Source organism: Pagrus pagrus (assembly GCF_965226575.1).
Source record: "Pagrus pagrus genome assembly, chromosome: 15".
In the NCBI taxonomy this organism is placed as follows: Eukaryota; Metazoa; Chordata; class Actinopteri; order Spariformes; family Sparidae; genus Pagrus; species Pagrus pagrus.
In genome coordinates this window covers 27,251,646-27,277,674 of record NC_140199.1, presented here as the reverse complement: position 1 = coordinate 27,277,674, position 26,029 = coordinate 27,251,646, and the positions used below count along the sequence as shown (strand labels likewise).

General features: G+C 40.3%; 1 protein-coding gene across 1 annotated transcript in view; it reads left to right on the top strand.

Annotated features, from left to right (window-relative positions):
• The window catches only part of LOC311270875 (neurotrypsin), a 42,178-nt gene extending 17,697 nt beyond the window's left edge, over positions 1-24,481 (top strand). The window contains exons 3-14 of the mRNA XM_084376094.1: positions 153-395; positions 3,704-3,842; positions 4,401-4,576; positions 7,090-7,237; positions 7,762-7,940; positions 10,002-10,143; positions 10,706-10,920; positions 11,120-11,261; positions 12,392-12,670; positions 12,769-12,891; positions 16,018-16,298; positions 20,878-24,481. Coding sequence (XP_084232220.1) covers positions 153-395; positions 3,704-3,842; positions 4,401-4,576; positions 7,090-7,237; positions 7,762-7,940; positions 10,002-10,143; positions 10,706-10,920; positions 11,120-11,261; positions 12,392-12,670; positions 12,769-12,891; positions 16,018-16,298; positions 20,878-21,197 — 2,387 coding nt within the window. The 3' untranslated portion in view covers positions 21,198-24,481. The remainder of the gene's footprint in view (positions 1-152; positions 396-3,703; positions 3,843-4,400; positions 4,577-7,089; positions 7,238-7,761; positions 7,941-10,001; positions 10,144-10,705; positions 10,921-11,119; positions 11,262-12,391; positions 12,671-12,768; positions 12,892-16,017; positions 16,299-20,877) is intronic.
• Positions 24,482-26,029: the final 1,548 nt, after the last annotated feature.

The window sequence follows — 26,029 nt, the reverse complement described above, 5'->3', positions numbered from 1 at the left end:
TACAGCAGACATGCATCTTACTAGATTTGGTCTTGTCTGTGTTTTTAATTTTTCTTACTTATATCTAAAAACTCAGTTTTGTTGCTCTTCATGTAATGTCATTTAGGAAAGAAAGACTGTAAAACTGACTGAGTGATGGTCTGTGTCTGCAGCTCTGCCCTCCTGTTCTGAAGGCTTCACAGACCTGGGCTACTATAATGGCTCAGTTTCCCACACGGACTCAGGCTCCCCCTGCCTCAAGTGGACAGACTTCCCAGACTACATGCAGCAGTACCCAGGCCGAGGCCTGGGGGACCACAGCTTCTGCCGAAACCCAGACCAAGAGGCCAACCCCTGGTGCTTCTTCCGGCAGAGCTCCGGTGCCATCGGCTGGGCGTACTGCGACTGCCGTCAGGGTGAGCTAAGGGAGGGCAACAGGGGCCAGATACATTAAACTGTGTGTAGGTTGATAACTAAAACTGTGCGTAAAATATGCATATGCATTATTTTATTAATTAGATTTATAAAGCTGTGTGTATGGCTGATTCTGCTTTATAAAACTCAAGCAATGTGGAACTGGGCGCACACACTTGAGTTTCATTTCCACTCCTATAATTACCCACCACTCATTAGACCCTGTCAATGAGAAGAACAGAAAAGTGCAAAAAAAGTGTTTTTAGCCTACCACTTATTCATCAAATATAGCTGAATACCAGAGGTTCTCAAACTTTTTCGATCATGTCACCCACACCACATTGTTATTTGGTTTTTAGGAAAGCAACTATTAAAATCTGATCCAAGTTGAAAGTTGAAAGTTGTTTATTTTCCTGACATAAATTGTTTTCATTTAACTTTATTTTACTTGTATTTTTATCCCGGTTATCCGGGGGTCAACCTTGTGTTGGAGAACCAGTGCTGTAAACCATCATGGTATATCCTAGTCATCATTTTTAAATGTGAGAAGGGTGATCAACGATTAATCTCAGAGCTCCTATTTAAACAGACTCTAGAAAGTGCTTCACAATTCAGAATCAAATGAAAAGATCATTACCTCGGGAGATTACGGCTCTAATGTAAATAAAATGAGTGATAAAATTCACAGTCCTCTTTTTTTCCTCCGAAATTGGGCTACTCATGAAGTGTTGAAGGTAAGGTAGTCCTACTGTCATGCATTTTCATGTTGTGACGCTGGTGTTTGTCGCCAGAAGTATATGGCATAAGTGAGAACACATACAACCCTGCTTGCTGTGTCTGTAAATGGCAGACCAATTGTTCTGAAGGGAGGGGGCTCACATGCATCAACATGCATGCACGGCCAGACCGGCTATCCAAAAGAAAGAACAGAGAAGCTCAGCCATATTTTTATAACTTGCCACTTTTATAACTTGCCAGATAAAATCCACTGCCACTCCAGCAAGGATATTACTTTGTGTCGAAATGTGGTGAGGACTGAAGGGCTCCGATAACATTTAAAAAAATTTAAAAAGACAAAATTAAATGATCTTCAAAATATGCAATTTCAGGCAATGTAATGGGGGTTCTTATGAGGTCAGAGTAGATATTCACAATGGGATAGAAATGCATAATGGCACATCAAAAGGCATAATCAGCTTATAACTACAACCAAAATAACCATAACAGCTGTAATGGTCGAAGGATTTTGTGATTTGTGATTTTTGAGTAGAGGACAGCATGTAGGTTCAAAAGTCTTTTATTTAACACAAAGATGAAAACACACTAACTAACTAACATGTACTATATACAGGTGTGTGTGTGTGTGTGTGTGTGTGTGTGTGTGTGTGGCAGAACAAAGACACAATGGTGGTTCTCCCATCATGTGCTCACTGATATCACATGTGGGTGTGATATGCTCCAGGCTGAAGGAGTGTGTGTGTGTGACGTGATGCCAGGTCTGACGAAAGACAGCAGATGGAGGAACCTGGTCGCTCCTTTCCTTTGTAGGGATAGCAGCTCGGTGCTAACTGGCTTGGTGTTCCTCAGATTGTGGAGTTAGCTGGAGAGCTTTGCGTCGACAGCTGCTGGTGCTAACTGATCTGAAATACTACCAGGACCTCCTGTTGCTGCAGTGAGGAGAAGTTCTTTGAGCCTGCTGGGAATGTAGCTTGCAGCTCTCAGCAGCTGTTAGGCCCAGAAGAATCCAGGAGAAGAGAACTTGAGGGCAGGCAGCCCCGTGGGGAGAGAAGTGGAGAAGCACTTGGAAAAGAGTGAAGAGAGAAGAGAGGGAACAAAGGAAGGAGCTGGAGTTTTGACTATCTGGTCAGAGGGGGGTCTGTCACCCTGACCAATAGTAGCTCAAAGCTGAATTTGCACCTAGGTGTGAAGACTGGGGAATTCTGGGAAACTGAGTTCAGTTCAGAGCCCACTTTGAAACCCACAGTGAACGACTTCATCAGTGGGTCCCAACACTACTGAGTCAACAGTACGAAAATACTCAGTTTAAAACATACAACAACACTGACAGCACAAGTCGTCCATATTATGCATCACATCCACAGCTGCAACACCTTGTTAATAAAACAATGCCAATATCAAATCCATTGTAGAAAACACCTGTAAATGTCAGTGATAACAAGATCCAATATCACTGCCCTAAAATATGACAAAAATACAACAATTGAAGAAATAACTTAATAATGTTGACTTAAGATAATAAACCATCCTTACCTTTAGATGTCAAGTTAAAGTGGCTTGTTGCTTGGATAATGCATCCTTTTTTAACAAGTCACATGAATTCATGAGTGAAGTTCACCCAATCATGACTAATTTTACACATAAGGTTTAAATACCTACTGTATATATGAAAATCTATTATTTTGGTGCAGGGATTCTCTTTAATTATCTATATTAAAGCTGCTGTAGGTAATATTTTTCATGAGAATAAGCACTGAATAGCTCTATATTCCAACAATAATCACTGTTTGGTGTGTTTGGTCAGTTACGCATGTCTCCCATCTGCTCAAGAGAAAAGACATTTTCTGGTACTCCTGCCCACTTCATCCAATCAGTACAGAGAACTCCATTAAGAAGCAGTCCTGTCTGCTCGTGAACGCACAGAGGACAGGATCCTCCTGTTTGCTCCTATATATAGCAATTACCACTGCATGTTCACGTGGTGACATGGAGACAGGAACACTTAAAGCAACTTTAATATTAAAACAAGCTCAAATAATTGATTTAATTTTTTTATTTTATTTTACTAATTTCACTCAAGCAGCACTGTACTATACTTATTTTATAGTATATGCTGATCACATTTATTACCTAATGAACAACCCTTTTCCTGTACATGCTGTAGGCTGTTGCTTAGCATTAGTGTTTAGTGTAGCATACATACTAGGTCCTGGGTTCAAATATTTTCCTGATTTCGCCCCAGAACCAGCAGCAGCCCCTTTCAATTGCAGGTACTGATAGAGAGTACAGATATAAAGTTGTTAGTTGACATTTCTTGGTGCAAGCTATTTCCACAACATTTTTAACAAATTCTGCTTTGGAAAAGTGATGGAGAAAAACTCATCAAGCCACTTTAAAGGGTGGTTTGGGATATGTCCCCAGCATCCCAAGTAAAAATGGCACCTATGCATTCCAGCCAGTGCACCAATGACCAACCATTCTCAAAAGGTGCCGAATTAAAAAAGTATCTTAACTCATGTTGCCATGGATTGCAACAAGTTAACCTGTGGGAATGCCTCTATGTCATTTGCAGGTGCTGCCAGACTGGTGGGAGGGTCATCAGGCAACAGTGGGCGTCTGGAGGTCTACCTGAACGGCCAATGGGGGGCAGTATGTGAGACACATTGGACCAACCGTGATGCCAGCGTCATATGCAGACAGCTCGGACTTGGGTGAGGACAGACTAACAGACTACATAATGCCAACAATACACATGTGGAGAGGATTAGTCGAAACAATAGTTGTGAAAAAGGATGAATTCACTGCACACAAAGCTACAAAAAAAGCTGACTTTCTTCAATTTTGTTGCCGTTTTAGTTTAGTTTAGCAGCATGAGCAGATCACGGGCATTGGCCCCAACTAAATTCTGAAGTGCCCCTGTTAGCTTCTGAGCACATTGTAGCTAACTAGCATTAACCAGCTAGCACTAGCTAGAAAAGCTACACATTGTTGTAAGGTACCTTTATCTAGCATACACACACAGTGTTCTGTATAGGCTTAACTCAGGCCAACTAATATTTCACCACAGGTTGGGATCTTAGCTACTGGCAAAATAATTGCCTACTCGTCCTCCTATATGTCCTGTCCTAAATAACATTGTTTTACTCCAGACCACTCAGTTACATTTCTCTTTTAATGTCACATATTGTATGATCTTTGCCTTGAGGACAGGAGCCTGCATGTGTGCTTCAAAAGAAGAGAGCCTCACTGTGTATCTGCTCTCCATGCAGTGAGATTGGTACAGCTCTGCAGCATTCCTACTTCGGCCCAGGTTCTGTCTTCCACTATGAGCGTCTGGGTTGCCGTGGTAATGAGAAATCCCTACTAGAGTGCCGGAGCAGGAAGTTTGTCAACGGTGACTGCAACCATGGCAACGAAGCAGGAGTGGTTTGTGCTGAACCTGAAGGTGAGGCCGGAGTGCCACCTCATATAATATAACAAAATACAACACTAATGAATAGTAGTATTGTTATTGTGGATAAATGATAGTCACACAAAAACACTGGATAAATGTTACACATCTTGTCTTATTTGCATGGGTTGATTATTTCAGGAGAGTGGAAAGATCCCAACTGCCACACACATCTGCATCCCCTCAGAACTTAGTACAGATTATATCCACAAGTACACAATAGTGACGATTATTGGTTGTTAATGCTGGAGGCATTCACAACATATGTTTTTCTCAGGACGGAATTCTTTATCATTCTTCTGCATGTTTTTATTGCCGTGTAACTTGTACCACATTTTCAACATATTATTTGAATCAACTTATCAACTTTCTTTGAAGCATAGTCGTATCTTAGTTATAATGGAAGTCAATAAGAAATCACTTAAAACTCACTCATTTTCAAACTCGAGCTAGTCCTTCATGCATTCACATAGAACTCCATTCAAACTTTGAAATGTTCACAAAGATTAGTACTTTCTCACATCAATTCAACTTTTTTATAACATTTATACTTTTTGCACAGTCACAGTTCAAATATTCATAATTTTCCAGGCATTTTCAGAATTTTACATTGGTATGTATGGGGATGAATGTTGACAGCCAGGGTGGAGGACTCAACTGATAGAGTGGGGAGGAGCTGTAAAAAAAAAAAAAAAAAACCTTGTTCAACATCATCTTCAACTCGCTCTCATGCCCACTTCACCTATGTCATTTAAACATCAGCTTGTAGAAAAAACTGTGCTAGTCGCAACAATGTGCCTCCAGAAGCAATCAGACCCAAACTTTTGGTTCGGTGGGCCTTTAATTACAGGAGTGCTTACCAACTGCTGCATCAGTAGAGTCAAGCAAACACATCCACTTCTCTTAACTAATCTAACTGGATGAGTTCTGGATTGATGACAACTTGTCTTTTTTGTATACTGTTAAGAAGCTGAAGCTTTTACTTGGATTTTATTTTCAAAATAAGTCTTGTTTTTCCTTTGGGGGAGAAATGGAAACTGGTAGAGCAGATCTTTCTTCCGATTATTGATTATGGTGATGTGTTATATATGAATGCCTCCACTCAATGCCTCTATGTGTTGGATAGTGTGTATCACGGTGCTTTGAGGTTTATTATAAACTGTGGAGCTCTAACTCATCACTGTATCTTGTACTCTAAAGTAAATTGGCCATCTTTATATGCGCGCCGCCTCAGCCATTGGTATGTGTTGATCTACAAGGCTATCCTTGAGATTGATTCCATCTTATTTATCATCTCTTTTGGTCAGAATAATAGAGCCTACAGGTTTCGTTCCTAGGACTTTTTATATTTCACTGTCCTAAAGGTTAGAACAGAAATGGGAAAAAAGGCTTTTAGGTTTTCTGCTTCATCTACATGGAACAATCACAGTCAGAGCTCAAACTGCAGAATCTGGTATCTCTCACAGTATTCAAGATCATGATTAATCCTGTTTTAGCAAGGCTTCAAGAGTGCAAATGTTTTAATTGAGCGGACTTGTTTTACTTGATCTATATCTGTAAATTCAATTGTTTGTTGTTTTTTTTCTGTTTTTTAAAAAAAAATGTATGTCCTTGTCTATGTGCAGATATTGTTATTGTTATATTTGTTGTTTTTTTTGTTTTCCCTATATGTGCTGCCGATCTTGGCCAGGTCTCTCTTGTAAAAGAGATCTTTGATCTCAATGGGACAAACCTGGTTAAATAAAGGTTAAATAAATAAATAAAAAATAACTACTGTGCTCAGTAGCCTGTTGTAGAATAGTTTCAACCATATCATCATTGTAGTGATAGCAGCTACTGTTTTTGAGGGAGTTATAATGTGAGGCGAACCTCAGCTAAAATCACTATTAAATCAACTCTCTGGCTGTGTCCGAAATCACCCCCTAATCACTATATAGTGCACTATATAGTGACTACGCCATTTTGTAGTGGTGTCCGAATGTATAGTGATCAAGATATCCCATCATGCATTGCCAGAAAATTTCTTCGGGCATTTCGCTGCATATTTCAACTGTGCGACAGAAGTGACGTAAGTAGTGTCCGAAAGTGCTTTTTTCTTTCTGCCGATGAGCTCACTATATAGTCCACTATGTTGGACCCCCTATATAGTGAGTAGGGAGTAGGGAATAAGTGAGTGATTTCGGACACAGCCTCTGTCTGTTACTTCAACCAACATAGTTACCATCACCATGGCAACCGATAAGTATATTTCACATTTTCTTGGCATTATTCAAAGTTTTTATAGCCAGCAATGCACCTTTGGTGTCAGCTTTTTAACAGCCAACATTCACAACCGCAAGTTCTTCAGAACTGGCCTTCTCTAGTCACAGTTAGTGTCTTTGTTCTGACATACAGCTGACTAAAATAAATGGTTGAGGGAAACACAGGGCCAAGAGCACACGGCCACCACTCCAGAAGACCATGTGTTTATTATTGGCTCACTTGTTGCTTTACCTTTTGTTTCTCAGGCATTGGCATCCCTCTGAGGTTAGTCGGAGGCCTGGAGGAGTTTGAGGGCCGTGTCGAGGTGTACCATGATGGCAGGTGGGGAACCATTTGTGATGACCAGTGGGATGACGCTGATGCTGAGGTGGTGTGCCGACAGTTGAACCTGGGGTAAGAAACAACTGCTGTGCTACTGCTTCACAAAGAGTATTAGGATCATCTCTCAGCTGTGGCACCTTATTGGCATATCTTCTGATCTAAAACCCTCTCAGTTTAAAAGTCTAAATGATTACAGAAGTATGGAGGCATGTAGACAGTCTACCTGCCTACAGACACAAGACACATCATTAACTTTATATATCAATATCAATATCAATATATTGTAACAAAACTACTCTGAGAGCACTATAGATGAATAGAATGAATTCCATACATTTGTAGATCAATTCAATTTGGAACTCTGATGGATAATTATATTATATAGTACAACCAAAATGACCATATCAATAAAGCTATTACATTAGTAAAGGTTGAGGCTTTTGGAGTTCTGAAGAGGTTGGCAATAATCACTCTTGTTCAGTATGACATAGACCAGTGTGTAAGGAGCATTAACAGAAATCTGACATGGACATTTCTTAGGTGTATTTGACCTTGTGCTAAAATACAAGGTGGTGTTTGTTTGTTCTGACCAACAGGGGAGTGGCCAAGGCGTGGACCTGGGCCCACTTTGGCCAGGGTGTTGGTCCCATCTGGCTGGATGGAGTTCAGTGTACAGGCAATGAGCTCTCTCTGGAGGAGTGTCCTCGTAACATCTGGAAGCAGCACAATTGTGACCACATGGAAGATGCAGGCGTGTCCTGCAACCCCTACACAGGTCAGAGCCAAGGAGGGAGAAACGCTAACACTAACTCACACGTTCATATTAAACAACACAGTTATCATTCCTGTTGGAAGCAACTTACCTTTGGTTATATGAATATGATATGCGAGCAGGAATCCTCTAGTAACAGATATCATAGTGACAAGAAGTACAACATCAAAAGTGATTGATCTTGTTGTAGATACTTGAAAACATTTGACCTACCATCCAAAAATCCTTTTCTGTTCTGACTGACTGGCAATGATCCCCAGTCCCTTGACCTCTGTGGGTTAATTACACATTGAGAGTTGGTGAGGTCACATGTAGGTCGTTAGACAACATGGCTGTCATGTAAGAGTCACTGCCTTTGAAGAGATGTCAGAACTGCACTGCCAACTGCCTCTCACGAGCCTTAAGCTTGCAGACCTGTTTAGTGTCAAATAGGGCTGGGCAGTATATATATTATTATACAATATATATTATATTATACAATATAATATATATTCATATATATTCAAAGATGTCCTTTATATGTAGGGAGACTACTGTGTCTTGAGCCAGCGGTTGGCGCCCCTGTTGTTCAGTGGATATTTTCGGCTCTGTTGTACGGTGACCAGACCTCCCCATTTTCCAGGGACAGTCCCTGTTTCTGGTGGCCTGTCTCCGGCTGGAGCTTATCCCACAAAATGTCCATGTTTTTACTTTGCATTAAAAACAGACCATGAAGTGAAATAATACTTTGAGACGTTAACCGGTAGGCTCTTCTAACTGTTCGGTTTTTTGACATACAATCACATTGTACTTGTTTAGGCCAACAGGAGGGGCTGCTCTCTACAGTAGCATTTTATCACTCTCATTGATTCTTCTACTACTTGCTCGCACTATTTCATGAAACAAAAAAAAAATCATTTTTATGGGAAAACTCGCCAGAAATGCATCCACAACATCACCACAAAATTATTTTCAAGTCAGCTGGAGCTGAGGAAAAGGAAGGAAGACAGTATAGGAAGAAGAGTGAAAGAAGTAGAGGGGAGAAGGTAAAGATATGATTACAGAGCCTGCAAATGAATTATTCCAAACAGTGTTGATAAATGAGATAAAATACAAAACTGAGTCAAGCATGGATATCTGTTAGCCATAGTATTTATCTAAAGTACCAGGCTATATCTAGTGTACCTTTTATTGTTGAAGACTGGAGAAGAAGGGGTGGAGAGTGAGAAGGAAAAATGAAGACTTCAAAGAATGTCAAATTGGACAGGTCTGTCTGAACGTAGTGTTTGTGTAATATAGTTGTTTTCTGTCACAGCGTGTCATTGGTGGAATTTTACATTTGTAAGTATATTTATTCAAGTCCTATACTTAAGTATACATTTTTGTTACTTTCCAGTTATTTCCATTTTGTGAAGCTTTCTACTTCTACTTCTACTACATCTCAGAGGTAGATATTGTACTTTGACTTGTACTTCAACTTTAAACTTTTGCAACAGTAAAATGATACATACACATTAAAGAAGCAGTTATATTAATCCAAAAAACATCAGATATAATAATAAAACCATGACAGGGAACAGTTAACTGCAACATCAATACTTTTACTTGTCATACTTTAAGTAGCGTACTAAATCACCATAGTTTTATTACAGCAGTTAACATGGTCAAAATACCATTCCCGTTTTACATTTCATAGATAATAACATTGAGTATTTAATTATATATTGACCGTCGAACTGGAAATGTCCCCAGTTTTTATTTAGAAATCTAGTCACCTTACCCTAGTGTGCAGGTTTGTGCATTCTGCTGTCTGTTAACAGCCCTCCAGAGGTTAATGCCTGGGTATCCCCACCAGTCAATCAGAAGTAAAGAGGCTTTTTGAGAGGGGGAAAAGTCTTCAAGATTAGACATCAAGTTTGGTTGCCTTTGACTTAGAACTTCTAGTTATCCTATGACTTGGATGACTGAGAATCCTGCCATACATATTATTGGGATCTATACTGAGCTAAAAAACAGCGCAAACACCATGCAATACCCTGGGTATATGATCTGATACTGTATTCATGTTTTCCTGTGTGTCTGTAGATGGTGCAGTGCGTCTGGTGGGAGCAGATAGTCACTGGGAGGGCCGTGTGGAGATTTACCACCAGGGAGAATGGGGCACTGTGTGTGATGACAACTGGACGGAGCTCAACGCCCAGGTGGTGTGTAGACAGCTGGGCTTCAGGTCAGTGCTTCACTAAATCTGAGTCACTATAGAATACCTCTGTGCCTTAGGAGCTTAAGTAGTACCCTGTGATTTTCTATCAATTTTACAACAACCATGTGCCATCATGTCTGCAAATGATCATTCTTACCAAGCAATAACAATTTCTTTTCCCTGATGAAGCAAAAAGAAAAGAAGTCCTTTTTAAACCCCAAAACGATTGAACACCGTACTGGCATTAAGAATTATGAATATCAACCCTTCTGTTGTTCTGTCTGTATATGGGTTCCGGCCGTGGTGGCAGGTTAGCAAGGTATTTCAGATGCCCTTCTCCCCAGCCCCATTCTTCAACTTAGTCTGGGGAATGCCAAGGTGTTCTCTACTCAGAGATGGGTTCAAAACTAAACTTCAAGCTATATTATTCTTCTAATTATAGATCAGTCATTTGGCATCCTAAATACATATTTAGCAAACATGGGTATTTGCACAGAGGTGTTTCTCAGATTTAGTTTTGTTGGTGATGTTGCTCTTGAAGTCATTAAAACAAATGTCCATAAAGTAGATGTTGATGCCTTGTTTGCAGGGGCCGAGCAGAGGTGGCTGCTGACATGGTGTATGAAGAAGGTTGTGGGCCAATCCTACTGGATGAGGTGCAGTGTCAGGGAACAGAAGCCACTCTACTGGCCTGCACCCACTCTGAGTGGGGCCAGCATGACTGCTCCCACAGTGAAGATATAGGTGTCCGCTGTGAGAGGGGAGGTTTTGCCAATGACATACAAGGCCCGTCGCCTCCACCTGGTAAGCACTCATGTTAGTGGCTATTGAGGAAACCAAGCAAATAGTTACTCTTCCAGTTTATGACATTTCTGTTTGTTTTCTTTGTAAAGGCCAGCATACCTCGGTATATGTCAATACTTGCTAGCATCTGAGAATCTTATGCCATAACTCACCAACAACTCAATAATGACACATTTTTTCCTGACATGTTTATTTGCAGGCCCTCTGGTGCGTTTGGTTGCTGGAGAGAGCAGGAAGGAGGGTAGAGTGGAGGTCTTCCTCAATGGCCAGTGGGGAAGTGTGTGTGATGATGACTGGAATGATGTCAGTGCAGCTGTAGTTTGCAGACAGCTGGGATTCACGTTAGTATAATTACACCTTCTTAGATATTTTTGCCTCAGAGAGTGACACTAAAGCCTATCGAGTGTCCAAAATGGACAGGGTTCATCCTCAACAAATGCGTTAATAACATTTCCTGGAAATCTGTCGATTAGAGCTCAGCCTCAGGACAGTTGATTGGTTGCCTGACTGAAATATCTTGACAACTACTGTATCGATTTCCAAGAAATTGTGTACGGACAATTATCATCCCCAGAGGATGGATCCCAATGACCTCTTACTTTTCATCTAGTGCCACCAGCAGGTTGACATTTTTGGAATTGCGTGAAATTAAATGAAATTCAAATTTGGTGCAAACATTCTTGGTTCCCAGATGATCTGCCCTAATGACTTCCTGCTCCCACTGCAGGTTAATATTTTTTGTCTGGATTGAGCTATTAGATGGCTTGCCATCAATACCTCACTACTGATGATCAATGACATCATGTGGTGAAATTTTTGATTTGTCTAAAACTTTGGTTTATTATGACTAAAGCACCTGACAAACTATTGGCAATCATCTGTATGTTGTATTAATTGATAATTAGCAAATGTTAGCATGCAAACATGCTAATCTAAAATGGGGAATGAAAAACTTTACCTAGGAACTAGGTCTCAGGCTGTACTCAGGTCCTTATGGGGTTAGCAGGTCAGAGATACAGACAGGTGCCAAACACATACATGCCTCAAAAGGGATCATTAGCATCTTAATCATTTCTAAGATGTACAGGTAACCAATGAATAGATGCTATAATTTTGGTTATTTGCAAGATTGGACAACAGATATCTCATGCTGGTCAAAATTACAAGCTTGTTGTCAAAGATAACACCTAGATTTCTACAGTAGGAGTTAATGCAGTAGGACAGAGAACCTACTGTATAGGGGGAAATGTGTTCAAATGAGTCTGGACCCATGATAATAGCTTCTACAATAAACTGGGTTTAACTGAAGAACATTTTGTGATGGCCAGTTTTTAACAGTGACAGCAGACAAAATTGGCTATACACGTATTTTGAATTTGAAAAAAAAAAGTTTAAATGTATATGTACATTTATAGAACAAAAAGGATCAAATAATAATGTTACTGTGTGTGTTTGTGTGCTGTCCTCCCAGCGGTGTGGCTAAAGCTCGATCCATGGCATACTTTGGGGAGGGTCAAGGTCCCATCCATCTGGACAACATTCGATGCTCGGGCACCGAGACATCCTTAGGCCAGTGCCCAGCCGTGGGTCAAGATGGCCATGACTGTCGCCACAGTGAGGATGCAGGCGTCATCTGTGATTACACCCTGGATCCTGTGGGAGACGGTGCCATGGCAATGCAAACCTGTGGCCTGAGACTCAATAACCAGCGTCGTCGACGCAGGATTATAGGAGGAGATAAGTCACTGAGGTCAGCATACACACACAACACTCTGGCTCCTCACTTACAAAGAGCAGAGTTTGATTCACTGTCTGACTTTACTCTGGTTTGTGTGGATGTGATTTCAGGGGTGAATGGCCCTGGCAGGTGTCTGTGTGGCTCAGGTCTCAGTCTAAAGGAAATCATCCTCTGTGTGGAGGATCAATCATCAACCCCTGCTGGATTGTGACTGCTGCACACTGCTTCAAGAGGTAGGAGACACTTCCCTCTAATGGTCACTTATTGTCATTAGAAACATTCACAGCTTAAAAATAGGAGGTGTCTGTCACTTTCATGTCACATTGTCCTTTACCAGCTATGATTTATAAATAATGTAAAACTAAAATCACACAATCACACAATGTTTTCAAAATATAATCAAACCTTTTGCAGGATTTGTGAATCTGGTCAATCTGCAAACTGGTGAAAACTTTAAATGTAAATGTTATTATGAAACTTCACAGTTTTCCTGGTAAATTTCTCTCACACAACCAAATATAAAAGTCAAGTATAAGAATCACTCAAATGTATAAGTAATTAGAAATCAAATGTACTCACTTTATTTACGTTACATTCAGTGTCTTTACCATGTGTGGCCAGTACTGTGTACTTTGTGTTTATCAAAACTAAATCCCTCCAGAGTTGTCAGTGACACTGCTTTGTGGGTTATGCATGACATCAATGGGTGATTCTAGAATAAGACCTATAGGGGTGCTCACACATTTATCATTTTATTAACTGATTGTTTTTTCCCCCTCTATAACAATCTTCATTATCTGTCCACTTTCTCACCTGGTTCTTGCTCTCTCCTTCTCTCTCTCCCCCTCTTTCCCTCTCTCTCTTCCTGGGCAATGTAGTCTGGTAACATCAAATTCTTACTCTCACCTGAGCTTGGCTGTTTTACAGAGGAAAAAAAATTGTAACCTATAGCCATCTATGAAAAAACAGACATTTCTTTGGAGTCATATACAGTCCCCTCCAAAACTATTGGAACAGCGAGGCCAATTCCTTTATTTTGGCTGTACACTGAAAACATTTGGGTTTGACATCAAAAGAAGAATATGAGACAAGAGCTCAGTATGTCAGCATCATTTCCAGGTATTTACATCTACATCTGTTAAAAAAAAATTTATTTGAGGTGTGTTCTATTACATTGATTATTCAAACAATAAATAGCGCTGAATGTCTATTCTCAGTTTCAACTTTGAGTTTTGCTTTTGCAAGGTGTAACCAACATGAAGACCAGAGAGCTGTCTTCTCTCATTTTGAAGCTGAGAGAAGATGGAAACTCAATCATTGGCCATAGCCAGTACAACCATTTGGAATGTCCTGAAGAAGAAAGAAACCACTGGTGTACTCAGCAGCAGATGTTGAACTGGTAGAAAACATCAGCAGTTGATAACAAAACATTGTGAGAGCTGTAAAGAAAAACCCTAAAATAACTGTCAGTGACATCACCAACAACCTCCAGAGGGCAGGAGTGAAGGTATCACGATCCACCATCTGCAGAAGACTTCAGGAACAAAAGTACAGAGGCCACACCAGAAGATGCAAACCACTCATTAGCAATAAGAATAGGAAGGCCAGTTTGGAATCTGCCAAAAAGTACAGAGGCAAAGTTCATAAGTTCTGGGACAAAGTTTTATGGACTGATGAGACAAAGATGAACCTTTACAAAATAAAGACTAATGTGTGGAAAAAGAAAGGATCTGCTCATGATCCCAAACACATAAGCTCATCTGTGAAACAAGGTGGAGGCAATATCATGGCTTGGGCCTGCATGGCTTCTTCTGGGAAGGGCTCATTGATCTTCACTGATGATGTAACACATGATGGCAGCAGCAAATAAACTCAGAAGTCTACAGAAACATTTTGTCTGCCAATTTAAAGAGAGATAGAACCAAACTGATCAGGAGATCCTTCACAATGCAGCAAGACAACGACCCAGAACACACTACCAAAACATCCAAGGAGTTCATCAGGGGAAAGAAGTGGAAGGACTTAAACCCTACCGAGCATGCATTTTACCTGCTAAAGAGGAGACTGAAGGGAGAAACCCCCCAAAACAAACAACAACTGAAAGAGGCTGTGGTGAAAGCCTGGAAAAGCATCACAAAAGAAGAATGCAAAGGTTTGGTGAAGTCAGTGGGTCGCAGGCTTGATGCAGTTATTGCAAGCAAGATATTAAGTATTATTCACTCTAGTCTATTTTAAGTCTACCTGTTCCTATACTTTTTCTCATCTAGAAATGTGTTGTTCCATAACAAATGATGCTATCTTCCAAGTTTTTTAACAGATCTAGATGTAAATACCTGGAAATGAAAGCTGAAATGCTGATCTTTTGTCTCAGACTCATATTTTGATGTCAAACCCAAATGTTTTCAGTGTACAGCCAAAAAAAAGGAATTGACCTCGCTGTTCCAATAGTTTTGGAGGGGACTATATGAAATTGAAATAGCTTTAGCATAGCCAAGGTCTTTACTGCCTCAAATTCATTTTGGATCTTAAACAGAACGAAACAGAGACATGTAATGAGACGTAACAAGACGTAACATAGTTAGTTGTCATCAACTTGAGTCATCTTAACTTGACCCGTCTCTCCCCTGGTCCAGTCCGCTGTTTGTGTGAGGAGCCGGCCCACGGGAGTCTCACATAGCCAGACCCACCTCCACAATGTGTCAGCTGTACACCTGCAGTAAATAGCAGAAAGAGGAGAGACAGTGCCACAGTAAATAACAGCAAAACACAGTAAAGCCTCTCATACTGTGTTGAAATGAGTTCTCGTTAATGAGGTTAATAACAAATACATATTTTTTGTTTCTATCAGGACGGTGGCGATTACAGTAAATAAAAATGTATAATAATCATCATTTTTCAATGGGTGCTGACATTAATTATAAGTGCACTTCAGCACCCCTAAAAAAAAGCCTAAAATCGCTGAATGATGCCATCTACTGTATGTAATAATATATTTTACATAAAACGTTGGGCATACCATATACTATGCAGGATTGTCCTAAAAATGTATAGATTCAGACAAAAAGAATCCCTCTCGACCATCACTAATGAGCCACTAGAAGTGTACGGTGGTGTCTGCATAGACCCTGCCCTCTGCCTCTGTTTTCTAATTATTTAGCCGTGTACAGGACGTTAAATACTAACACTTGGCATTGCCGAGCCACCAACCCAAGTGTTGACATTTGGCGAACTGGGACTCAACAATCAACTATCTTTCTCCAGAATTGCTTACTGCAGCTTTAAATGATGTGTTTGCACACAGAAACTGACAAATCCTGCATAATATGCCTTTAAGACTCTCATTTCCTTTGCTCTTTCAGATTTGGCAGAGACCCGTCCCGCTATGTGTTGCGCCTGGGGGACTACCACACTGAGGAGCAGGATGATTTTGAACGGACCATGTCCCCTGAACGCATCATTATCCACAGAAAGTATCACAATCAAGGCTGGGAGTACGACATCGCCCTGCTGCGGCTCAAAGGCACTGAGGGTAACTGTGTGGCATTTAATCCTCACACTGGTGCAGTGTGTCTGCCGGAGCCAGGTAACAAGTGGGAGAAGAGGCCTGCTGCCTGTGTGATCACTGGCTGGGGCATCACAGGTAACCTCACTGCTCAAATGCCAGTTTGCTTTCAACCCAGAGTCAGATGAACAGATAACAGCTTCATTATTGTATGTCCAGTAAAGAGATACAGAAAAAAAAACATTTAAAAGTCAGTCACTGATTTTAACCACAGACAGAAACATTACATTTTCAATATTTAACCAACCACCATATTTCCCCAAACTATTTCTCATTGGTTCAGTATTTCTAAATGTTAAAATCAGATTTGGCTTTATTGGCCAAGTAAGTGTACACATACTCTGTTTTTTTAGAACTGTCCCTTTAATAAGGGTTTGAGTATCAGCATACATATACCTCTAGTAGAATACATATACCTGTGGTATTCTTTGTGTCCTATTATGCAGCATGTCCAATGTGTGCTATGGGCAGCTGTGGTTCAGAAGGTAGAGCTAGTCATCCACTGATCACAGGGTTGGCAGTGCGATCACCACCTTCTCCTGTCCACATGTCCACAAGACACTGAGAGGTGGTTTATACCTGCCATTAACATCTATCTTGGGGGATACACGCGCAAGTGGACAGCTCTTGGTCGCATTTGACCACATGTATTCTGTAGTGTAAACGCTAATGCATCCTGATGCGTCCCTGACAAGGTTGCATGGTAACAGGACGCCAACTGACTTCATTTGCGAAACAACAAGACGCCAATACATATGATGTGTGATGTATCTGAACACACTGTCTGTTTCAACTGATTTAACCTCTGAATTAGTAACCTCAATATCCCCAGCAAATTCTAAATCATTAGTGCCCTCCTGTAAATTCTGCATTAAAGACAATACATGAAGTTGTTCCTTTCCTTGTTAAAAGTCTCAGTTTTGTAATGGTGATGCTGTACCAGCCTGTCTGCTTCTGGGTCTAAACAACATTTAGCAGCTGTTTGTGTTCAAACAGCATTGATGAAGACAGCATTGTATTGATGGTAAATATGTTAAATAGTTTACTTTACCATCAATAAAATAGGCTACTTCTTTGTTTCCCATTGAGAATGTCCCCAGACTCCCCAGAAACTGCTCAGTTTTGTGAGTTGTTGAGTTAGGGCCTTCTTGAAAGTTCGGCAAATGTTAAACATGAAGTTCTTTTTTGTCTAAAAATCACTGTGTCCTTTTGTCCCAGTGATGTACATATCAAGCAGTATTCAATTAAAGTTCAGTAAGGTCCAGTTCAAGAAAATGTCCTCAAGCAAAGGAACAGAACATCATAATGTCTAACTTGTGATTCACTCCCATACATAGTATATTGACGAAGCCTAGTAGTTGTATCGATGTTTGTATATGGTCAACAACTGACTGTCATATTAAATTAAGTACAATTCTATAATATTTCAACAATATTGTCAGTTTTTACATTGGACTGGGAGGATTATAAATAAGTACGATAATAATAAACAAATGTTCTTTTGTCATTTCAAGTATAATAAGGACTGCATTTTAAAATATAGCAGCTATTTTTGAGCTGTGAATGTTTCTAATGACAATAAGTGACCATTAGAGGGAAGTGTCTACCTCTTGAAGCAGTGGGCAGCTGGTAAATATATAACAGAAAGGTTCATAAAAATTGCCTATTGAAATTAAGTGTTTGGGTGGGGCACCCCAGTAGCTCAGTTGGTAGTGTGTGCGACCCATGTACAGAGGCCTTGTCCTCGCTCCCTAAGATGCTGGATTTGCATACCACAAAAGGGATTTTAAAAAACGGATCCTTGGGCCCCCTGAAGAAAAACTATCAAGACCAGTCATTATCAAGCTACATTATTTCTGTGACAAGCAGAGGATCATTGCAGGGCTAAAGAAAAGGGGATACTTGTGTACCTGGCAACCGAATCAGTATTAACCAGACCTCTCTACACTTTTGACAGGCCAATTTGTGAACTGTCTTTGACTCCGATTTGGGCAATCTTCATACCACTCACAAGGGATAGGCACACACATTTTTTTGTTTCTAATTTTTCCCTGACACCTTTTTCAGTTAGATTGGGACTTTGGGAAATAGGAGTCACCTTGTGCAGGCTCTGCTGGGTTGGTGGTATGTAATGTAAACATTTATACTAAACCCATGCACTTGAACTTTAAGGAGTGGATGTGTGCACTTAGCCAGTAATCATCCTTATGGCTCACATTTTTATGTTACAATTTCTCAGTATGCCTACTCTGCTCTCTTTTTTTTATTATTTCTGTTATTATAAGTATCTTTATTATTTATTCATCCTTTTCTCATGGGATGTCCAGCTGGTATAATCCAGTTTAATTTGACCAGTTATGCTATACATTATTGAGTATCTTGTTCTGTAGTTTATGAGTTTATGAGTTTATGAGTTTATGAGTTCATGTTTTCTCCTATATTAAAAGTTATAGATATTAATGTGTACAGGGTAGGGATATGTTTACACACTTTACATCTTTATTCTTATTTTCCTCTTGGAACGCTAACAAATTTTGAGTTGCCTGTTTTGTTGGTTGGTTGCGGGAGCAGGGATATTGCAGGGAGTTTGATCTAGTTCTCATAGGTTTCAGGTACGGGATCTAGATTTTTTTCCCCTGTTTTGGCGGGGTGATTTCTCTTTCGCTCACCCAACGTGTTTTGCGTCTGTTTTCGGGATTGTATTCTCATCAAAAAACTGCTCTTTGGGTTTGAAATAGCAGGCTGTAGAGCATTATGCTGTATCATTTCATAAGGTTTCCTTTTTGATATATATATATATGTATGTTTTTATTTATTTATTTTTATTACATTTTTTTAAAATTATTTTATTTAAAACAAAGTCTTATACATAAGACTTACTACTTTCGCACATCTCTGTTCAGTTTGATTTGATTTGATTTGTTTATTTATTTGTTTTTTTCTTCTGTAAAATCACCTCTCTTTACCCAGCTTTCTAGCAGATCTACAACTAACATCATTACATTTTAAGGGCATTAATAACATAATCAAGCGCCAAAAGATTCTTACATTCCTAAAGAAAGAGAAATGCCCAATTGTTTTTCTATTTTTCTTTTTTTTTTTTTTTTACAGGAAACCCACTTATCTGACTTGGAAAACATTAAATTAAGAAGGAATTGGCTGGAGCAAGTTTTTTATATAGTATAGTAGGGGAGTAGCAATTCTCTTCCACCGTAGCCTTCCCTTTACTTCAGAAAGAACAACTTCTGACAAGGAGGGGCACCATGTGCTGGTCTCAGGATACATCTATGGGATCATATTTTACTGTGGTGTCTGGCACCAGGGCGTTTTATAGTGGATCCTCTGGGTCCTGTATGTTGGGGGGTGGGGCCTCCATGGATCAGACCTGCTACAGCACGTCTTACAGATGCTCGATCAGATTGGGATCTGGGGAATTTGGAGGCCCGGTCAACACCTTGGGTGTTTGCGGTGTGTCAGGGCACATTGTCCTGCTGGGGGGCCACTGTCAAGTGGCATTCACATGAATGCCAGCACCCAAGGTTTCCCAGCAGAACATCACATTGTGTTTAGATGATCAATGTTCTTCATGTCACCTGTCAGTGGTTTTAAAGTTGTGGCTGATCAGTGTATATAATGTTTTAATGCTCTGAATGAACTTCATATGGAAACCACATTTTTTTGCCAATACTTTATAGAGGAACTCCCACCCCACTGAGTTGAACGCTTTTTCTGCATCCATACCAAATACCCAAGTTTTTCCATTTTTATATATTCAGTGGTTTGTAGGGTCCTCCTTATATAGTCTGACTACATTGAATCAATCCTTATTGGTCCCCATCGATCAAAAAGGGCATAATTTCCCTCCTTTCTTTTCGTTAAAATTGCTGCATATATTTTATAATCCTGATTCAGGACACTGATTAGTCTGTATGCCCCACATTCTTTTAAGTCCTTACCCTTGGTACCGAGATGGTGGCCTCTCTTAGAGGCTTTAGAGCCTGCCTCATAATAGCTCTGTTTTGTAAATCTAAGCTTTTTCTCCACTTCATCACATAAAATGTTATCAATTTCTTGTTTAATTGGTCTCATTTGCTGGAGTAATTGTTGATCCTTATTTTTACTATCTTTACTACTTGTTGTTCAAGATCTAAATGTTGTTTATGCAGGTCTTTGGGTTTTTACCTTTCTAGCAGTTTTAAATATAATTTTTCCCCTCAGAACTGCCTTGGCTGCGTCCCATAGTATCACTGGGTTTACATTCCCATCATCATTATCCTCCTTTTAGCTCATTCTTTATTTTATCCTTGAACCCAGGGTTAATTAGCACTAATATTTAATCTCCACGGTGTCGTTTTATGTCTGCTATCTAAATTTAATTTTAAGTGGACAGTGGAGTGATCTAATATGTCTCTCTGACTTATTTCACATTCTTTTAACCTGTCCTAAAAGCCTGAGCCACAAAAACATCAGTAATCCCAGTTACTGGATTGCTGGGGTGTGACCGCACTCTTTGTCCGCAGGTTTTGTTGGTGCGTGGAGGCTGCAACTTTTTTTTTTAAACATTTCATTGTTTGTATTGCTATTGGACATCTTCTACTTAATGCTTTCACATTACTGTACTCACTGTTTCTTTGTCCTGTCTCCTTTCTGCTGTCAGATTCAGAGTACTCCCGGACTCTACTCCAGGCCTGGGTCCCCCTGCTTCCAGCCTGGAAGTGTAAGAAAAGATACGGTGATCGTTTTACCAGCCGCATGCTGTGTGCTGGGAGCCTGTCAGAGCACCACCGTGTGGACAGTTGCCAGGGCGACAGTGGGGGGCCACTGGTTTGCCAGGGGGAGGGGGGCCGCTGGGTGCTGACAGGAGTCATCTCCTGGGGTCATGGTTGTGGTAACCCCTCTTTCCCTGGAGTGTACACGCGTGTTAGCAGGTTCCTGCGATGGATTGACAAGGTCATCAACAAACCCTACAAGAACTAACGATGGAGAATAAGACTTAATAACTCTAGATAACCAATGTTATTAAGTGGCATCAGGACTTGTGAAAGGAAGTGTGTAAGATTGAAGCCTGCTGGCCACTGCTTCTGTGTAGTGCCTTCTACACTGAGCTCTTAAGATCATTCGTTTCTTTTTCCACATCATTGTAAGTAGCATAGCAGTAGTTAGGTGTGACACAGAGTGAACTCATGCCAAATTCTCATACAGTAGGGGACACCTGAGTTGTTATATACGTCAAGGAACTTTGATCAGAGCCAGTGATGGGCAAACAGGAAGTGGTTAGAGTTTCTTACTTCAATGATTTATTGTAGATTTGATGTTCGCCCAAACTGTAATATGTGCCTGTTTCTTGCACCTCTTCATCTAACCAGCTCAATGGCTGCTTCTTCTTTCATTCCACATTCACAAAAGGGTATTTAGAACTGATCTGCCCTTACAAAGTTAGCTATGCTGTGGTTGGAGAACGGTATAAATACTATACTACTGGAACAGACAAAAACACATTGACACACCTGAGACCCAAGACCTGTGGCAAACATATTTGGATCCCGCTACCTGTAAAGAAGTGGACCCATGAAGACCTCTTGGTGCACACGGCACAGTTAAATAATGCTATACTTACCCAGTCTTGCGAAAAGTTGAATGACATTGCACTAAAATGCACGCCTTACAATCAGCAGGTCAGAGCCAGTGAAAGAATGACAGTAATGAGGAAAAAACAAATGCCTTTGCCAAATGATGTGTCATGTATAATACTGAATTTGTACATTTTATTTGTCTTATTAACATTCCAAGAGTACATTTCGGAACCAAAACCAAAGGTCCATTATTCATCATTATTCTAACCATTAAGGTCATCACTGTTGCCAAATGAACATCTTTTAGGCAAATTCCTGGAAAAAGTAAGTTCAATCAGGAGGAGCTCTTATTTTAAGGGGGAAATGAAGCCATGCGGGGTTAAGGATCCCCCAAATGGACTCAACACACGTAACTACGAAGCCTATGTCTATGATGCATTTTCACGCAGTATCAACATACTTATAATGCGTTATAATGTGCATAGTGCCCTACAATCATAGTTATGAGCACCCATCAATATAATGACAATCAATTACTGTTCTGTTACTGTTCTGATTATAACAATAAGCATAACTCATTAATAAACTATTGTCTATAATGCATTATAAACATTAGTATAACAGATAACTGTTTTCCATTCATTGTATGGTAGTACCTGTTAAAAAAAATACATGTCAGAGTTTGGCGTGCAGTTCTTGCATTGTCTTAATCGTATGTTTTTTCGCTTTACTTAAAGCAAACAATGACCACTTATAGTGACATGTAACCAGCTTGTATTGTTTTAAATCTGCTTGTAACACAGGGATTTCATGACTTTACTAAAAGCATCCAATGGCCACTTTAAAGCGACTTATAATTACATAATAATGCATTATAATAGTGATAATGTTATAAAATGGTTGTACTGTATAACTATGAGAATATTAATACTCTATGGTCCTTGCAAAAATAGTGAGTATCGATGCTTAACCTAACTCATTACAAAATGCTGTGTGTTAAGAATATTTTTTATAAAGGATTCTGAATATTCACGAGTGTTATAATTATGATTATACAGCACATTTGGTGCATTTTAACACATAAGTATGTTCATAAAGCATTTTAATGCATTATGAACACTTCATAAAAAGTGTTACTTCTTCGAGTTGAATGCAACATAAAGAAAGCCTTCCTGATTGAACTTGCACTAAGTTTCATTTGATTGTTGAATCTCATCCCCATTTCGCTTTAAGTTGGCAACAACCTGGGAATGAGACTTAACACATTTTTTTTTTAGGAAGTTACATTTTGTTGCTATAAATGTAACTAATTACATGTCTGTAAAATAACATTTACTGTCAACTACCATACAGTTAAAAGTGTAAATCCATTCATAGGCTGACTACACATGGCTTAGAGAGGCTTATAAGACTGAATAACCAAGGGGCCTGTAAAAGCCTCAGGTTCATTGTATGGCTATTGGTTTGTGGTCATTTGGACAACCATAACTGTTTTCGGATGTGGAAATACATATAAACGGTATGTTATCAACTGATCATAAGGGTCATGAACTCTGATCCTGAGGCCTTGTGTCAAAATATAGATTAAGAAACTTGATCTCAGTTTATTTTGTGCTTACATGGTGGAAAATCCTAAATTAATTTGTATTTATTTTTAGAATGTGTACAGCTGTAATGAATACTACAAGATATACATTGTGTGCTCTGCATTGGCCAATGCAGTTTTCATTTTTTTTATACTATTTTTTTATTTATTTGAGAAAAAAAACATTGACTTTGTTAAGCTGTATTTATTTGAGAACTGTTGATTTTAGCATAGTCAGATTTCCACTACGAGACTAGAGAAAAGCAAACATTGCTGTAAGTAGCCATGTTGCTGGGACATTTAAGATAACGTATTTAAGCCACACAACATCAGTATTCAACCACAAGGCACTTAACAGAGACTAGCAGGCTAATTTCTGTTCACCTTGGAACCTTTTGTTCATTTAGCAGATGCAATTCAATAAATGTCTCAAAAACAAAACATGGTTATTTCAATATTATGTACATTTTCCACACTACAGATTCCTTCTCACCTTCTCTCCAGGGCTCTGACTATCTTTTTAACGAAAACATTTTTCCACTGGTTAATTTGTTGATCATTGACTGATTGTTCTACTTTGTTCTCTCTCATTGTTAAATTGCTCTTAATGACACTCAGTGCTTCCTGCAAATGTTTAAAAAGCCATACAGGGAGGAGAGTACTGCCTAAACTGCTTTAAGGCTTTTAATATGAAACAGATTGAGGCAGTATTCTTTACCTAATGCACACAAAAAAAAAAAAGAAAAATTGCAAATGTGGATGGATAAGGACTTCAAGTTCTTGAGTGGAAAGCATGGGTTTGATTTTAGCAAGGCTCCTGAGTTGGAGGAAGCAGGTCTGTATAAGTTTGGTGTTACATCGATCAAGGTTGAGGTTTTTCTCAAAGATTATACCAAGGTTTCTTATGGAGGGTTTGACATAAGGCAAGGCTGATGCAGGGAGAGACAGTTAAAAAACCAGGAGGTTGGGGTGAGGGGCAGTGGCCGATCATGAGGCCTACAGCGAAGGCGGAAAGCCTCTGGGGGCCGTAGGCGACGGTGAAAGCCCTCTGGAGGTCTAGCGGGAGGCCGCTGTGAAGGCGAAGGCTGGGAGGTCTAGCAAGAGGCTGGCGGCAAAGGCGAAGGCTGGGACCCTCTGGAGGCTGGCGGCGAAGGCTGGGACCCTCTGGAGGTGAAAAGATGGAGGGTGACAATGTTGCTTATATTGTTCGGTTTGACAGAGATATAACTGCAAGTCATCTGCATAACTGTGGTGGGAAAGACAATTAAAGTGACTGGTCAGCTTGCCTAGAGGTAGTATGTATATGGAGACCCTCTGGAGGCCGGCGGCAGCATGGACTTGGGCTGGGAGTGGGGCTGGGCCCGCGGCGTGGACTAAGGCTGGGAGCCGGGCTGGGGCCGCGGCGTGGACTTGGGCTGGGAGCCGGACTGGGGCCCCTGTAGCTGACAGGTGGCTAGTAGGGGGGCTGGCCAGCAGGCACCTGACGATCCACACAAGTGGGATTAGCCAACATGTCCTGAAACCAGTATATCATCTGCAGGCCGTTAACTGCTGGGTCCATATTTATGGCTAGATTATTCTGTTACGGGGGGTGGTTATTTTTAGGACCCAAATGCAGTGAATGGAGACAGGAAGTCAGTGAGTAAAGGATTTATTTTACAAACTGTGATTTCCGGAGGGTATGTGGAGGAGGAGACCAGACTTGCAGGCAGGCAGGCAGGCAGGGTTGACTGGAGCCAGCATTGAGGAACACAGGAGAGCAGGCAAGCAGGAAGCCAAACAGAGCAAGAGCAAAAGACAAGGGCATCAGCGCAAAGGCGAAAACACGAAACACTCTGAAGTCACTGTATGGGATGCAATAATCTGGCACCGAAGTGGTGGAGAGACCAGGTAGATAAAGCCGGAGGGTGATGAGCTGATCAGATACAGGTGCGCCACTCTGCTGCTGCTGCTGCTGCTGCTGCTGCCACGCCCACAGACACACACACAGGAGAAGGAGCAGGTGAGGGAGAAAAGGAGGGGGGGAAAGCAGATAGGGAGAACAGAACACAGAAAAACAACCAGACTGCCACAGTAGCACCGTGACAATGTGAAGACAATGAGCAGAGGCATTCATATACAACACATTTCCATAATCAATAAGAGCCAAAAATGTAGACTCCACCAATTTCCGTTTCACACAAAAAAAATAGCAAGACTTGTTTCTATAGTAACCAGTATAGTAGAGTTTCTTTAGAATGAGTTGGATGTTAGCAATCTTAAAGCTGTAAGGTACACGGCCAGAGGTGAGAGAAAGATTGCTAATGGAGAGTAGAGTAGATCCCAGAATGGGTTGGACTTCTTTTAAAAATTTGGGAGGGATTACATCTAGGGGGCAGAAGGATGGACTTGTATTGTAAATTATGTCATTGAGGTTATGTAGTGATATGGGGGAGAATTTCAGATAGAAGAGCATGATAATGGACTGATGAGGACTGTATTATTTTTTAAATTGTAATAAATATTGTTGATTTTGTTTACAGAGTAAGACAAGAATCCTTCACAATCTATGCAGGAGGAGGCAGACGCAGTAGGATTGGGAAGGATTAATTTAAATCTCAATGGTGTTAAAAGGAAAAACCTTGGGTTTTTTAATTGATATTGATTAAGTT